This window comes from Plodia interpunctella, chromosome 5 (genome assembly GCF_027563975.2).
Source record: "Plodia interpunctella isolate USDA-ARS_2022_Savannah chromosome 5, ilPloInte3.2, whole genome shotgun sequence".
NCBI lineage: Eukaryota > Metazoa > Arthropoda > Insecta > Lepidoptera > Pyralidae > Plodia > Plodia interpunctella.
The window spans coordinates 6,138,929-6,157,555 of NC_071298.1; the positions used below are offsets into that span (position 1 = coordinate 6,138,929).

Below are 18,627 nucleotides of genomic sequence, written 5' to 3' on the forward strand. Positions count from 1 at the left end.
GCTTTTGTAGGACCAAATAGAGATGAGGTGAGCACTTAAAGTCCTCTCTACGGACATTAGCGCGTCAGTCTTTGCACGCGGCTCCCACATAACGAGACCGACAACACGACCAGTAAACTAGACGAACACAGAACGTCTATTTGTGTTGGCGGAATCGTATGGTTTCTATAGTTCCCTTAACAAGTTAACCAAACTAAACAGACAATTACAAATTGTCAAGATGGCTTGGCCGTGGTGTAACAATGTTGCGTGTCGACCGACGTGTTCAGCACGAAGCATCTCTGGAGAAATTACTTTAATCTATTGCAGCCAAGGGTCCTAGAGAAATTTGAACTGTGTGTAACATGTATTCACTTGAAATTTGCTTGATACATAAATTGTACGTTTAATTATGAAGTGAAATTTATTTTTTTAAATATAGTTTTTATAAATTCAGTATAAAATGTATCATTTCATAAGCATAGATGTACACTGCATCAACAGCAGTGTACATCTATGTTCGTACAAGCTGTACCTACTATTGTGCGGTGTGTAGCGTGCGTCGTCCACGGTCGTGGCGCAACCGCTCGTTAACCCACATGCACCAGCTCTGCTTGCATTCTAAACTTATTAAATTCTCATCCTGAGAATGGTTCCAAATACTTATATGTAAATATCAGTGACGTGTTAGCTTGTCTACATGAGCTTTGTTCTTTTTTATAACAATAGTATCATGAATATATGTACGTATCGTACGTATCAAACACACTGAATTTGAATATAAATGTTTAGGTAATTATTAAATTACATAACTTATTTACTTTACTTCTTATTTTGACATAGTATAAGGGTGTGACGTAGTCAGGTAAATGAAACGAGTGAATGCTCGAATAATACTACTATATTTGAAGGAATAACACAATTATATAGGTGGTACAAAGATTAACATAATAGAAGATTAAATAGGTACTTAGTCTAACCTCACATCACCGCACTTATTGAAAAAAAAAATGAATTTATATAATATATTTTTTTTTACAGTCAAATTGATAAAATATAATCTATTTTTTACGTTTTATAATAAGGTTTTGTACGGTTTTTATGTACAATGTCTATTTTACCATACTTATTTATTATCTCTACGTTTGGTGGTATGTCCTTAATAACTTTATAAGGGCCTAAATATATATTATCTAATTTATTACTAGGTGTATTATTTTTTACTAAAATTAAATCATTTTCCTTATAGCTTACAGGATTAATATTTTTGTCATACACATACTTTCTATTTATCTTACTTCTTAACAAATTATTTCTAGCCTCTTTTTGAGAAAGTTGCAAACGGTATTTCAATTCATGTGGATAGCTCTCATAATTATAAAGAGGTTCTACATCATTTGTCAGATTACTAGGGAGAGAACATTTCTTACCAAACACCAACTCGTACGGGGTGAAATCTGTTTCAGTATGAACTCCTGTATTGTAAGAGAAACACCAAAAAGGAATCCACTTACTCCACATCTCCGGGTGATTCTCTGTTTGAATACGTAGAAACGCATTCAAATGTTTGTGAGTGACTTCCAGAGCTCCTATGGACTCGTGATGGTGGGCTGTTGAGTTGAGTTGTTTAATATTTAATAATTTACATACCTCTTGAAAAATTTCTGATAAAAACTCCTTCCCTCTATCTGTAGCTATACATTTTGGCACACCATACCTGAGAATAAAATTATTAACAAACGATCTTGCTACTTCATCAGCTTTTTTGGAAATTAAGGGATAACCTTCTACATATTTTGTCAGTTCGCATTGACACGTTAGTATATAAGAATAATTATCATTATCTCTTTCCAAAGGACCAACAAGATCTAAGAATACTTTTTCAAATGCAGTATGCGCTGTACTAGTAATTTCCATTGGTTCTTTCTTTGGTATTGAATGTTTTTGACGTTGACAACTGTCGCAACGTTTTACAAATTCTCTAACATCTTTATCAATACCAGGCCAGAAATAATATTTCTTTATGTTGTTTGACATTCTTCTCATACCAGCATGGCCACTGCTAGGCAAGAGATGAAAATCATTTAAAATTATTTTTCTATCATGTTTATTCTCAATTCTTTTTACATTACTTAAAATACATATACGCGGTCCGGACCTATTCTTATCGTTTTTTATTTTATCTAATAATTTTTCTATAAAAATTTCATTATCTTTACTCTTTAATATGTATATTTCTTCTAACTTTAATAAATTACAAAAATTATCTAAATCTCTCACAAATTCGCCTCGCGTCATTTGTGATTGAGAATCTAGAAATTTCACATAAATTGTTCTTTTACTTTCAATATAGCATAATATTTTATTTTCTTTTGTGATAATTCCCTCTTTTTTAAATTGTTTTAGTCCCTTAATATCAATAAGTTTTAATTCTACTGATTCTTTCGGTCTTATATGGGTACTTACGACCTTTGGTTGATCAGGCCTCAAGTCTAAAGCATCCATATCTACCGATGAATCTAGTTTATTTAATTTTCTTGCGCCCGCTCTTGTCATAACATTAATAACACTTTCGTGCATTTCTTTTAAATCATTTAATGTGATTCTAGACAATGCATCTGCAGCTGCATTTTCAGAACCTTTAACATATTCTACTTCAAAATTATATTCCTCTAATATGATTCTAAATTTCATGAGCCTACTCGAAGGATCTCTCATATTGAACAAGTATACTAGTGGTTTATGGTCTGTCAGTATTTTAAATGGGCGTCCATATAAATATGGACGAAAATACTTCACAGCCCATACTATTGCTAGCAATTCTTTTTCTATCACTGGATAATTCTTTTCACCTTTATTTAAGCTCCTACTAGCATAAGCTATTGGTCGTCCATTTTTGTTTGATAAAATTGCTCCTATAGCATTATTTGAAGCATCAGTTTGTACTATAAATTTATTTTGTTCCGAAAAATCGGGATACTGTAACACAGGTGGGCTTATTAGTAGTTCTTTTAGTTTTTCAAAAGAGTTTTGACTTTCGGTATTCCATTCAAATGGTACGCCTTTTCTAGTTAATTTATTTAAAGGATATGCGATTTCTGCAAATTTTGGTATGAATTTTCTATAGTAATTCGTGAAAGCTACAAATCTTTTTACTTCGTCTGAATTTGTAGGAACTGGATAATTTTGTACTGCAGATATTTTTGCAGGATCCGGCATTATACCTTCATTAGAAATCACATGACCTAAATACAAAATTTCTTTTTTAAGAAAATCGCATTTTACTGGGTTCAATTTTAAATTGACCTGACGTAATCTTTCAAAAACATCTTGTAAATTTTTATTATGAATTGTTAAATTACGGCCAAAAACAATTAAGTCATCTAAATAAATTAGACATTTTTCATAATTTAGACCAGCCATTGCCAATGTAATCATTCTGGAAAATGAACTTGGGCTAGTTTTAAGTCCCATTGGCATACGTGTCATCTGATACTGTCCTGAATGGAAAGCTGTAAATTTTCTACTGTTTTCATCTAAATTAACATTATAGTATCCTTGATGCAAGTCTAAATGTGTGAAATAAATGCTACCTGACAACGAGTCCAGAATTTCAGTAATATCTGGTAGTGGGAATTTATCGTCTTCAATCTGATTATTCAATTTCCTATAATCTACGACAAGCCTCCATTTTTTGTCTCCTGTTGAATCTGATTTTTTAGGTACTAACAGTATTGGACTAGACCAATCGCTCTTGCTAGGTTCAATTATCCCTTCCTCTAACATTTTATCAATTTGGCGTTTAATTTCGTCCTTTTGAGAGTATGGCAAACGATATTGTTTTGAAAAGATTGGATTTGTATTAGGTTTGACAGAAATAGTATGTGTGTATACATCAGTAGTACTTAATTTATCACCAGGGAGGTAAAATATATCTGAATATTTAGCGCAAATGTTCTCAATAGTTTTTTGTTCCTCAATATTTAAATGTTGCAATTTCATTAATGAGAAAAGTTTTTTCACTCTATTTGAATCGGTCGTTGACTTTTCAAATTCACAAATATTATAGTTACTAACTTTATCAATTTTTGGATTTATTTCTGTGAGTTGAACATCATTTTCAGTAACATTAAGTATTCTAACAGGAATCAATCCATCTTTTGGTGAACATATGGAACTTGCTAAAAATATACCATGTTTTATTTCTTGAGATAATATGACACAATCTTCATTAATGTCCGTATGTATAAAATGTATTGACTCGCTTCTAGCTGGGATCTCAAAAATAACATTACATGTATTTATTAAAGGTAAAGTAATTTTCGAATTAATAAATAATGTCAAAGTATTTTTACTGAAGTCTAATTGAGCTTTGCATCTATTTAAAAAATCACGGCCTAAAATTCCACTTCCTTTAATTGGTAAATTTTGAAAAACAAAAAACTTATGATTGAATGTTTCATTATTAAAAGTTAATGGTAAAAATAAGTATCCTATTGCTTGTACACTTCCACCTAAACCGTTGACTGTTACATTCTCCTTATGGATTGGAATGTTACATTCTATAGCATGTTTATACGTACATGCCGATATTGATGCTCCAGAATCTACTAAAAAATATTTTTTGTTATAATTATTACATGATGATGAAAGTAAAGAAATATAACAATTACTATCACTGGCTAAAATAAATTTTTCACTATTCCTCACGAAAAAACTGATTCAAAGAAAGTTCTGACTCTTCAAATTTTTCGAAATTATTATTATCATTATCATGCATTAAATGAATATTACGATTATTACGCATCCCTTGATTTCCTCTAGTTGAATTAAAAAATTTACCTCTCTGCTGTGGACCTCCGCTACTTCCTCGCGTGTACTGACCTCGTGACCCTTGTCCTCGAGAAGCTAGATGAGCTGCTTGCTGTCCTCGAGCTCTTCCTCTATGTACAGGATAGCGGCAACGTCCTCCACGCCAGCTTCTATAATAATTTGAACCATTGTTGAAATATTTATTATGGTATGGTTTCTTGTACATACCCATGATTTCTCCAGATGTTGAAGGAATTGATACTTCTTCATCTTGGGCTGCCTGTACAGCATCTTTAAGTGAACTATAATTCCTGGCAGAAATAATCGTACTAAGTCGACGATTACGCAAGCCGTCAGCAAATTGCTTAACAGCCATTTTTTCATTAATAGGTTTTAATATTTTATAGCATTGATCATTCCCGTCAGCTTGCGTTATCGTTAAATCAACAAATAGTTCCGTTATTTCTTTACCATAGTCAGCAATTGACAAGTCATTTTGTCTAATTTTTTGTAATTTATTTTGTATTGCCGTTGCAGCTTTCTTACACAATAATACATTTCTCATATCAATAATTAACTCATTAACTGATTCATATTTTGATTTTAATTTTAACTTAGCTTCAGGAGAAAGCCTACTTTTTAATACGAAATTAATTAAATTTTGTTTACATGTATCTTCTTTCAATAAAGTATTATAATATTCAATGTTATCAATCAACTGTTTTGTATTCGACTCCTCATTTGTCATAATAGGTAAAAGATTTAACGCCGTTTTTAAATCAAAAGAATTCATGTTGAACGATGACTTCGGCTTATCACTATTACACAACACTAAAATATTTTCATGTAACTCTAAAAATCGACTACAATAATTTTTGATTAATATAATATCATCCGAACTATAATATTTTCTCTTAAGTTTTTCTTCAAAACCTATCAGCCACGTCTCATATTTCTCATAGATTGCATTAATCTCATTTAATTTGTTTACTAACACTTTTTCCGTTCTTCGACTGGCTCCTAATTTAATTAAATATACTCTAATTTTCTTTAATTCCTCATACAATGATATAATAGTTTCCATTAGTCACTTACCACCATAACGTAGAGTAAAATATTCTTGTACCTGTGCACATAAAGAACATAACACATTAAAAAATAAATAAAAATAGACTTTAAAATATAATCGCGATTACAATTAACACTATCAAGTCCAAAGTTCAGTCACAGTGCATCATCCGTCCGTCCGTATATGGAAAGTCGCTGCATTCCTTACCGGTGACCTATATCTCGTACATAAAATTATTATTAGGATATTTGATTATATATTTAAGATACTTTTTTTTTTTTTTTTTAAGTAGATTATTGTATTTTATTATTTTCACTTTTTTTTTTTTTTTTTAATATTTATTTTTATATAATAAATTTTCACTTTTGAAATATATTTATGCACTTTTATTTTTATTTATTTTTTACACCATTTCTTTTGAATAGATTTTTTGGGGTGGGTTAAGGTCTTCCAACTGTCGCCGGAAAAGTGATCTTCTTATAGTCGCCCGATTTATCTCCTTAACAATCCATTTTCTATGGCATTTTCTATATAGTCGATATATGAAGAACAGCACGCCACACAGTATAATTAACAGGATAACACACAGGATAATATTTGTGGTGCTCATATGAAAGCGAATTTGTTCTGTAGTTGCTTTATTATCGCCAGCCGCAGCATTCTGGATGACCAGGGTTTCTTCTTTAGACTGTGGGGAGCCCATTATTTTTGTGAAATTTTTTATTCACGTGTACACTAGCGTTTAGTCCGAAACAAAGATAGAACTGGTACTTTTCCATTGTCCTTATTAACGATTACACGAGTAACGTCTCAAATTCGCGGCGCGGTGGAAGATTCCATAGGCAGGGTCGCCATATAAGGGTGTGACGTAGTCAGGTAAATGAAACGAGTGAATGCTCGAATAATACTACTATATTTGAAGGAATAACACAATTATATAGGTGGTACAAAGATTAACATAATAGAAGATTAAATAGGTACTTAGTCTAACCTCACAATAGATAAGATCTGAAATAATGTCAAAACGTTGGGCTTATGTATAAAAATGTATATAGGAGTTTTATGTAAGTTCCTCATAAACCATTTACAGGCCACTAAAGACAAACAGGTCTATTTACACCGTACCGTTGTTAAAGTTGACCTTTAGGGGCCCTGCAAATGATAATTCTCATCTATTAAGCATCAGTGTAGTACAGTAAAGTATTTAAGGGCGGCATGGAGTGACTACTGTTTAAAATCATATCAAATATTACCTAATATTAATAATTAAATAAATTCATATTTCCAGCTGTATTCCACCCACGGCTTAGCTAATAGCTTTGGGTAATTTTCTTCATGAGCGTGGCTATAATGTGCCAAAATAATGTTTAAATCCGTCTGGTAGATCCGATCTAAAGATTAGTGCGTTCACACGAACAAATCTATTCGGCGTAATCTTGTCACGCGTAAAACATCAGGGTGATACAAAATAAGTTTAATGTTTGTTTACGTTTTTCAAATTACCATTAACGAAATTAATAATGCTATAAAATTTATACAATTGCTAGAAAGACTAACAAAACAAGTTTGCTTTTGTGAGGTATAGGAGATAGTAAGAACGATGAGCGTTTTATTTTTCATTGTATTATTCAATATACTACCAGCAGCTCTGTCCTCCAAAAATGAATCTAGTATCGAATATCTTCATATCTATCTGTCGGACACGTAAATAATATTTGGTGGAATATCAACGAGTATCAGCTGACAAGTGAAACCTAATACTGTGTTTCGGTCCGCGGGACAGCTCCAATTGGTCGCCGTGTCGTTTGTCAGCCTTTCTCATTTTACGTTACACGCGTTAACATTAACTTTATGAACGAATAAATAGGGGGACGATACACATTTATATATATTCTGCATTGTGTAGGTAGTTTGCATAACTATATGCAGTTTAGTATTTAAGCAAATTAATCAAGTTTTTGAATCTATAGTTCCTGTAAGTTAATATTCGATTCTGTCATAGATTTTCACATTATTGAAATATTAAATTCGTTGATGTCTTTTGTACGACGGGTAAATTCTATAACTCTCGCTGTATAAGATCCGAACACACACAATTTGTCAATGCCATCTGCACTGAAGCAGCTCAATTTAACGAGATATTATGTAGATAGACTGTGGCAGTGAGTACATTGTAAGCAACAGCGGCAGTATGCGCTGAGGGCGGCGGCGGCGCGGCGCGGCGTGGCGCAGGCGGCGTGATGGCTGACAGGCACGCCGCGTGACTCGCTCGCCCTGGTTTCATACAGGATCTGTAGCATGAGCGACGCGAGCTTATTAATTAAACATCCAGATACAGCCATGCTACATTTATTACAAATACTTACAACAGTTTCAATTGAACATTTAATAATTTCCGTAACAACAGTGCTTTTTTAAAATTTAAGAATAAAGAATAGTTCAAAATAGATTTTCCTGACCGGAAAACGAATATACTACGTATGTATGAATATGTACATAGTAGGTATTGCAACTATTTTTTGATTAATATATTCTTTCTCTCATTTCAGATTCAACTTCACCTGGACTTCTGGAGAAAACATGGCATATTTCATCAAGTTGATCGCTGACACATTCGAGAGCCCAGCGAACTAAGTTCTTGAGCAGCCGCGAATAGGGTCGGGGTGAATAATGGGAAAAAGGAACGTACGGATCAAGTTCGCACACTCCATTGGTCCGCCGCTCGACTCCAGCTCGCCGGGCGCCAGCGAGTAGCCCGCGCCCGCACCCTCTCCCAAACTCTCAGTTACCGACGCTCTAGCGACTGCCAATTAAGTACAAGTCATACCGGGTTTTAACTCATTTATTTTAACTTAGATATATTTATTGTAGTACAAAGACAAGCCGAACACATACGCGACGAGAGTCTGCTTAATGTAGCAAGATAACAGAGCCGAGTAGACGTCCTCGGTCGAATAATTGAAACGGTAGTCATGACGGCCACTGCCCCAGAACTGTCAAAATCAGATTTCTTTGATTTCGTGACGTCCAACGAGGTTACTGATGCACAATATAAGCAGCAAATGCGATCTGTGAATGTGTTCATGGAATCACCTGACTCGAGATCGAATCCTTTGCTCTCAGAAGAGCCGAAGGAGCAGAATAACAACAGCTTGTTGAGCGTCAGCGCCGCGCCCGCCGCCGCCAACAACATGGCCGCGGCTACCACTTCCACCACCTTGCAGAGCTTTGACTCTATTTGGAACGTAGACCGCGACCGCGATCGTTTGGACACCACCATGTTAGAAGACCTGAACAAGTTTTATTGGAACCAAGATAATGAAATGAATGGTACACATCCATGCACCGATACTGCTATATCCAACAAATTAATTAGTAACACAGACGGGCAAATATACACGCTCACAGTTCTTAACCAAGACGTAAATGAACCCAGTACGAATCGTTACAATTCGCAGTACGAGGAAGCTTCAATGTCCAGCCCAGCGGACATAGAACAACAATCGTCATTGGATCTCGAATCAATATTAAATATGAATGGATTTCCAAACGATTTTAATCCAGATCTCCCAAAAGTAAGTGACTTTACATACGAAGAAGGGGATTCAGAAAGTCAAACTGCAGATATGAGTTCGAGTAGTTTGGTCAAGGTTGAACCTTACACTTATGAAGAGAACGAGTTCCAGTCGAATGATAAAAAAGACGAATGTTTAAGCCCTGTTGTAGGTAATACTACTATTTTAGATACGCAAGTTGATTTCGACAATAACAATGATTGGAAATTAACCAATCAAAATACTGAATCCACTGAATCCTTACTGAGAAATGCGTTACAGGGAAAAGCATTCATTAGATACAGTACATTACAGAAAAATACTATTAAACTGGAAGGTAATACAGAATTAAAAAGAGTAATTATTAACAATAACAACAAAACAGATATACCCTCTATGTACCAAGATCGGAAAGCTGCTGATACGGAACTATGTCTAATGTCAATGCCGACAGAAAACTTAAACATATCAATTTTATTCGAGGATCCAAACACAACAGTAATTACCAATGGAGAAAACCCATCTTCAACTCAAAATGTTGATGATATTTTACTATCAACACTTGATAATAATTACCCTGAGGATTATGAAAAATTAAAACGAATAGCTACTGAACTTGGTGAATCAATGCAACCGTTTTATACGGTGGAGCCCATTGATCCGACGCGAAATGTATATAACATACACCATGTAAACGGGGAACTAGTGACGATACCCGCCAGTGAAGTACAACTAAACCCACACTTACAAATAGTGACTGCGTCGCCGACGATATCAAGTACGAAACCAGGGAGCAAAAAGCATAGAAGACCACAAAACAAAAACCCATCGCCAACGGCACAGTCGCAATCTGGGACGGCTATACAAGCCGCTACATCTACGTCGAACGGCGTCCGAAAAGAAAGATCTCTTCATTACTGCTCAATTTGTTCGAAAGGCTTTAAAGATAAGTACTCAGTGAACGTACACGTAAGGACCCATACGGGAGAGAAGCCGTTTTCGTGTTCTCTTTGCGGCAAAAGTTTCAGACAAAAGGCGCACCTCGCGAAGCACTACCAGACGCACATCGCGCAGAAGAGCGCGGCGGCCGCCGGCGCCGGCGCCGCCAAATCCGGCAAGCAGAGGTAACCGCGCCCGCACCGCCTCGCTCTCGGTCATTCACATTCATAGTCAATTGAACTTTGTCACGGTGATAAATAAACGTATTTTTATAATCGAATACCTAAAGGCTGAAATATCACAGATTGAATTTGGTAAGGTGCTAATTATTGTAGTAGTTATAGAGAAGTAGGCAGTTGTAATGGAGAATTTGGAGGTTCATGGCCGTTTATCATAATTGTTAATTTGTGTGTAAAATCCGCCCGTTACCGAACACTGTTTAGCTTTAGCTAAGTATAGGTAGTTTTAATATCGAGATTATATTAATGTCTACATTCCATATTTATTAGTCATTTAATATTAATTTACGTTGAAGTCACGTATTTTCATGCATTTTGTAAAGATATGCTTTGTTCCTGAAATTGTACCTAAATTAAAGATGCACTGAAATTACTTACATTCCGTAACAACGTGGAGGCCATATTTTTGTCAATAGCGAACAAATAAGCCATCAGATAACCTCCGCCGACAGATGAGCTGCGCAGCGCGGATTACAGCCGCCGCAATAATTTCTCCCGCAGCGCGGCCGACTAAACTTTCTAAAAAATAAAAATAAAAACAGAGTAAAAGAAAGAGCATTCTGTATCTACCATCTTTCACCGCTCGACTATCGCATCACTTTATTGATCTGCTTAGCTCGCTGCGTTATTTTTTCCTCGTGAATACCGAGTTCGTAAATGATGTAGGTACTAAGTACCTACTGTCGTTTTAGACATAATTTTATGGGTCAAGAAATGTACATTGTAAAATATGCTTTCATCAATGCAAATGAAACAAATTAAATTATACTTTAGTTCAATAAATTATGTAACTAAACCCACACTGATAAATATAATCTAACTATGCAATTACAAACAGCAAGGAACGATATTATTCGACTATCCGTATCAGAGCAGTGAACGTTTTCTCAATTCCAATATAATCTCTTTTACAAGGGAGAGGCTTGATTGCCCTCAGATTGCTATAAATTAGAAAAACAAGTGGTGCTCCAATCACGGTCTTTAAAATTGTGCTCCCTTTCTCGTCCAGCAAATTGGCCTTTCTTTGTTATATTTCTGTACTTACTGCCGTACAACATCGAGCCTCGCCTCACATTGTTTACTAAAAGTAACAGACGTGGTCATTATCCTACAGCTCCTCGCCTCACCAAGATTTATATCAGAAACAAGAAAGCAGTATCATTAAGGGAAACGGGGGATGGTATACATACACGAGCATGGTTTAAACATAGTCCAGCATCGTTTCCAGTTCGTTCAGCGCTCATAGCATATTAAAAGTGATCAAAGGTTTACGAGCTTTCACTAGTATACAGAATGTAATAGTTATTTATTACCGTCATCAAATTCCTAAATCGCAATTCGACAGCAGCCAACATTGTATGGAGTTTGTTCATTAATAGATTACGCAGCAGATTATTTTATATAAAAATAGTAAAATGAATTTGATTTGATTCGACCTCCATAACAGGAAATTAAAGTCTTTTTTAATGAGTACTGCGTGGCGTGAGCGTGACACAGCAAATTGCGCGGGAGTCGCGCTGCCGACGGAACTTAAATATAAGACTACATTGATAATGCTTTTGAAAACTTTTTCGCAAATTTCATAATTTTAGTTTGAATTTATCTTTCATTTATCACAGTGTAGGAAAAATAAATACATTTATAGTTTGACTTCGCGAAGTACATAGAGTCAAGCAACATAATGAGTTGACCATATTCTTCAGCTCAAAAGAACTTTCAACTACAATCAAAGCAAATTTAAAAATCATCTTGGTCATGAGGTGTGACCTCATGGATCACAGGCACATTAAGCCTGTAAATCATGAGGTCGCTCCTCGGAGACCTTGACCTCCGCACGTCACTGCGGACACTACGCACCCCTTGCAATGTAATTACGGAACGACCTCGCTTTATTGTTTATTTTTTGCTTCTGAGGCCAACATTGTGTACCTATAATAGAATATCGATTCAATTATAAAACTCGTTATACTCCAATAGTAAACATACATAATGAATTATATAACTGTCTTATCTGACCATGTTGTTGACTTTTTGTGAAATATAAATAAGATTCATGGTATATTTTATGTGAACGTTATTATCGACGAGATACATCGAAATCATCTATGCAATATTCAACTGAATGATAGTTGAATGTTCACAAAAATCATACTATTCAACAGCACGAATGTTATTTCATACTACTTTCATATTTTGTTCATTCACCTGTCAGATGTTAACTAGGACCGTGTGCTAGGACCACACAGGTTAGATCTCAAAATAATATTCATTATTCTGGGAAATCACCCTTATAAAACACACACTGACTGAACTATGGCTTAATTGCTTTGAATTTCTCTTTCATATTTTGCTGTGTAAAACTTGGGTCAATAAATACTCTTCTGTGGTATGAGATTAGTATCTATGTCTTGCCAATGAGTGCATTGATAACCAATTAAGTTAGTATTTATAACTGCAAACAAGCACTGCCGTGTAATGCTCCTATCTATGAAGAAATTATTTTTTAACCGAAATGTTATTTTTGTAATTGCCCATAACTGATCAAATACAACGTAACAGTAGACGGTTTACAGTTATGATTCAATGGTTCTCTGTCACATCATTTATCTTATAAACACACGTAAAATATAAATAATAGTTACTTTGATAAAACACTCATAAACATGTTCGAGATCATCTCTCGGAACCTAATTACACGATTGATCAAAAATGACAAATATTATGTAGATGTGTGAGGTGTAGGGAAAAACAGTCGTTTTTTTTTATGAGGGAAAAATAAATACCTTTTCAATACTGTAACACAACTTCACTCGATGAAGCTTGTTCAGTGAATTAACTTTGTTTATTACATTTGTTTTAATCTTTATTATTTATGCCTGTTTAGACGACTGCCAAAAATGAGTTTTATATATTTTCAGGGTTTATATTTGGTATGTGAGTTTCTATATTCTACCATAAATAACAACCTGTGAGGTATTATTAGATTCGTTGCTATCCCGATATAGGCTATGTAAAGTTATTATAAAATAAATTTGGTGGATCATATACCCCGTAATCATAAACTGAAGAATGAAATTTTGACTAATATAATAGATTATGATATCAAAATGAAGTGTTTTGAAATGTGATCACAAAAATATATAAAAATAGTATCTTAAACTGTACATTTATATTAAATACGGTAAAACAAAAATAAACTGATCAGAGTATGGCAGTCTCGTGTTTTAAATTTTTATAAAATTGGTTATTAAAATAACTTTTTATTTATGTATTTAAGTGTGATATTATTTATTAAAACAAGATCAAATGGAACGGCCTTAATTTGACATTTTTATTTTTAAAATATTGTCTACACTGTTACTTGTTACGCCGAAGGTATTCTTTTAATTTATAAAGTTACAAAGCCAGAGGAAACTCCTTTAACAATACTCATTATTTGTAAATAAAGATTGTGTAAGTAAAAACTACTTTTGCGAAGTTTGTACTCTACCACTGTATCTCATTAGATGGTATTTTGATAGCGAATTTATAGAGTTGTTAAGTACTTAAGTATATTATATGAAACTTTTGACATTTACCAATTACTGTAAGTAAAATCTAATAGAGACCTTTTAGATTTATAAGTTATGCATGAGCATACAAGGTTGATTAATATATTCATGTAATATATTAAAATAGTTGGATACATATTTCGAAAATGTTTATTGATATTGATCGATTTTATTGCATTTGTTCCTGAGTTGATAAATTAGATTTATAGATGATAATATTTCTTGTTTATAAGATTTATTATAAATAGGTCGTTCATGCATGCATGAGTAATTTAATTTAATTTAGTTTTTGTGAGTGTATTTAAGTAGGATGTAGATAGACGCCCAGCTATTTTGACCAAAATATTGTTTATATCTGCGCAGCGCACTTTATCTGTGCAGTTTTTCAATACCACAAACTACAAATAATATACCCATTCGTTCTAAAAAGCTTGGGCATCGTTTACATCGTCCTTAAATGAGGTCCGTCCTGTACAATACTTTCATTATTTATTATAGAATTATGGTTAAGAAGAAAATGAGAAACAAAAACATTATTGTATTTTGATTAACCGGAGCTGTGATTTTGCTTATCTGTATATCTGTGCTATCAGTCTCGTAGCTCGTGCAAATGATACATTTGTCCGCATGACACTGATGATCCCATAACTAAAGTCTTCCAAACGTAGCTCAACGATGTAGTTTCTAAATCTTGTTAAATATAAGTTAATATAAAAATCATCAACTTATCATCATACAAAGTAAACATTTTGTACACGTAACTACCGATTTTTTACAGGTTTTATTATGTTGCGTATGAATAAAGTCTTAATGATTTGGCGTAGTTATGTCGATAATACATTCAAAGATCTTACGAAAATGTACCTAATGCAATAAATAAATGTACTCGAAGCAACCAATGTTTACACATTTTACAGTTTTGTATTGAATTTCTTATATTTTTACTTTCCTACATTAGTTTGCTAATAAAATGTTTTTATAATACAATACCTATTTTATTTATGATATCACCTTTGTTTACTATTTATTTAACTAGACGCAACAGTGCGAGACTAGATAAAGTTCTGTGTTGAATATACTTATTTGGTACTATAGAAGTATGACTTAATGGCTGACATATTGGCTTCTTAATTGTAAAATTATTTCAGTCAACAAATAGGAAAACCAATTAGGAAAACCTATTAGCACTACATAAATAAATTATGGGGTAAACCTCGTCTATCATCCTCTGATAATTAGATATCTATTAGGTACACATGATCAAAAATCTTTATTTATATCGAAACCTGGGCTAAATAGACATACTTTTCAATAATTTTATTGGTTGTCTGGAGAGGACACTATATGTGTCGTTTTAACCGGGCCAGTGGCTATTTTATACATATACTTAAAAATTTTATAACTTCTTAAAAGTAATCTCTATATCGTAAAATTTAATAGCGAATCAAATCGTTCTTCGAAATTACTTTCCCTGCTCTATAAGGCAATATAAATACACCTTCTGCTTAGTTACAATCTGGAAAGTTTAACCTCTCTCCATAAATCTAAATAGTTATATTTAGATTTTTTAAATTTTCTCTCCTTTGTTTGAGATAAACAAAAATATTTTTTACTAGGTAGAACTTAGGTTTTATGCAACATTATAAGAATTTATAAGACCTTATATAAGGTTTTATTGATATATATAAAATCATGGATTTCTGTATTATATGCCTTAGTAAGGTATAAATATAGAGTTATCATTTATGTTTACCACAATAGCAAATGTAAGACGAAGACATTTCAAAGTATGCCATTGTGTCGTGATATAATGCTATCAAGCAGCTCGCATTGTTGAGCGGTGCGGGGTCAGGACAGCATTGTTTGCAGCATTCGGGAGTTCCGGCCCGCGGCGCAGGCGCAGCCTCCACGTAAAATATAAGAGTATGGCGCTGACACTGCATTGTAGCAATTCACTACAGTGCAACTTTCAAAAAGAATTCAATTCAATTCTGTAGTAGTAGATTTATTGTAAGTATGATTATTTCATTCCATGTAACTACCAAAAAAAGAGAAAAAAATATATTCTATTTTTATTTTTATGAATAGGACATCAAATGGACGAACCGTGTTACAACAGTTCACGTAACATCTAAAACAGAATTATGGATGAAGAGAAAAAGGAGGCACCTTTACAGGATATAGAAGCCTTTACACTTTTACACGGGGCACTTTTACAGGATATAAGAGGAAAAGTAGGAAACTAAAATATCTGCTTGACGATGAGGAAGAGACCGCCCCGGAACAAGATGGTTGATATTTTTCAATTTTTCATCTCAAAAGACTTATATTAGATGAAAAGGCGAAACATATTTAACGTATAATCATTCTCAAGTTTTACAAATGGTTTTACAGAAATTACTCAGAAATGTTTAGTGTTCAACTAATATTGGTCGTAAATATTCTAAAATAAACAAAAAATCAAAACAAAAACTAAACATCAGTTCCAACGTTATTTTGCAGTGAGTGTTAATTAACTTCATTGTGGACGCGACCCAAGTTGATCATATCAGCCCCGACCACGAACACTTCCGATGAATTTATTTTTCCAGCTATTGCTAAGCTACCGTTAAGTTAACTGTAAAAACTTAAGGTATTTTATGTCCTAAAGGAATAATATTATGATAAAATAAGTTTCCTCACAGCATTGAGTATTTATGAAGTAAATATCGCTGCCGCAGTTAGACCCCGTGCATCACTTCCACTATATAATTTTGTTTTTTAAGTAAATAGACGTACGAGTACACATGAAAATATTTAAAAGATACTTCAAGAAGTTTATATAGAATAAATAACTGGTAAGAAAGAAATAAATGCTTTATTCGTCAAAAAAAGATAAAGTTACAGTTTTACATTTCTTATACATGTACAAACTAGGGGTCTATGCTGAAAAGCCAGCTATGCCAGTCTTGACACGAAGCTGAGCCCAGCTCTGCTTTGTGTCATGACTGGAAGCCACAGCGCTGATTTTCAGCTGATGGTAGACATATTATCATCGTCATCATCTTTTTGCAAAACATAATATGCCTATATATACATACTTAGTATTACACAAAGTACCGAGAACTTATATCAAACGCACTCTTGAAAAACATATTTTACCAAGCACTTATCAAGAACCTCTTGTAAGTATTAATAAATCATACCAATTAATGCAACGACGAATGAGGAAACTTTAGAAGATGTAAGTATAATGTACTCGTACTCGCGAAAGCCAATAAAAATAAGACATAAAGCGAGTCTGAGAAATAAATCAGCATTACTTGTTACGTACTTACCTATCAAATGAAAACTAACGTACACTCGTAATATGGTTAATGTAAACAGACATGTGAATATTGTGAAGCACTCCAACTTTCTCCGCTGATGGGCCGTCAATCATCATAAATTAGAGGCGATTTTCCAGTTATCACTTTAGTAAAGTTCGTACCTGCAACATAGATCATGAAATATTTTATTTAGCATCCGATAAACGCAGATTTAGAAAGTGGGCGATCTGTTCACGACAGATATGATTGATAGTAATTACATTAAAGTCATTAGTTCATTACCGCGGTCATGGCGCTGCATTCATTTTAACCCTAAAGTCAAACAGATAATTAAATAAAAATGACTGATGTATATCAAATACAATATTATTACCATGTCGAAATATCTGGAATTATTAAAAAATGAGGATGAATTACGTTGGACAACAAAAAAGTGATAATTCAAAATACAATACATAACTAATTACATACCATCTTTTAGTACATTATACATATGTTTCTAAAGAAATATACTATTCAAGTTAAAGTATTTAGGAGATTTGACTGGTGTATTTACAAATACTAATAAAAATAAAAAAAAACAACATTATACGGAAGGTATTCTTCAAATTACATTAATTAAATATCTACGACAAGAGATTTCGTTGTATATGATACTATATATAAAACTTTATTATCGTCTGTTTGTTATGTCTGTCTCATGTATCAATAGATTAGTATGGCATGGCATTAAACATAGTTTTACAATGCAGTCTTGCGGAAACCGTTGTTATTTAAGACTGTGATCTTTTTATTTCTCACTCACCACGGTAGAATTTACTTTACGTAAAATAACTCTACTAATACGATATTTATCTACCAAATAAAAAATAGATCTGTCTAGTAGTTCTCTCAAATCATGTTGGAAATAAAACGTTCATAGAATTAAAACCTTTTGGATGGCAAGGCAAAGCACTTCTTAGCTAAAAATTTCATAAAAATAGGTAAATAGACAACACTCAACGACCAAAACTGAGCACTTAACTTGTATCGTACGAGTAGGTCCGATGCATACACACCCAGAAACGAGCACAACACATCCAAAACGCAATCTATGAAAATCAGTACAAATATTGCGTGCAAAACCTCAAACATCATCACAAGTAAATGATAGATGACGCGCTACATCAACATACT

General features: G+C 33.5%; 2 protein-coding genes across 2 annotated transcripts in view; one reads left to right on the forward strand and one right to left on the reverse strand.

Moving 5' to 3' along the window:
* LOC128669843 (uncharacterized protein) overlaps positions 1-15,124 on the forward strand; it is a 55,443-nt gene extending 40,319 nt beyond the window's left edge. The window contains exon 3 of the mRNA XM_053745008.2: positions 8,410-15,124. Coding sequence (XP_053600983.1) covers positions 8,833-10,542 — 1,710 coding nt within the window. The 5' untranslated portion in view covers positions 8,410-8,832 and the 3' untranslated portion in view covers positions 10,543-15,124. The remainder of the gene's footprint in view (positions 1-8,409) is intronic.
* LOC128669844 (uncharacterized) lies at positions 863-6,854 on the reverse strand. The gene has a single exon (XM_053745009.2). The coding sequence runs from the start codon at positions 5,873-5,875 to the stop codon at positions 4,679-4,681; it is 1,197 nt and encodes a 398-aa protein (XP_053600984.1). The 5' UTR covers positions 5,876-6,854; the 3' UTR covers positions 863-4,678.
* Positions 15,125-18,627: the final 3,503 nt, after the last annotated feature.

Bases quoted from the DNA above. Each gene is read 5' to 3' on its own strand.
- LOC128669844 (XM_053745009.2), bottom strand. From the start codon at position 5,875: ATGGAAACTATTATATCATTGTATGAGGAATTAAAGAAAATTAGAGTA.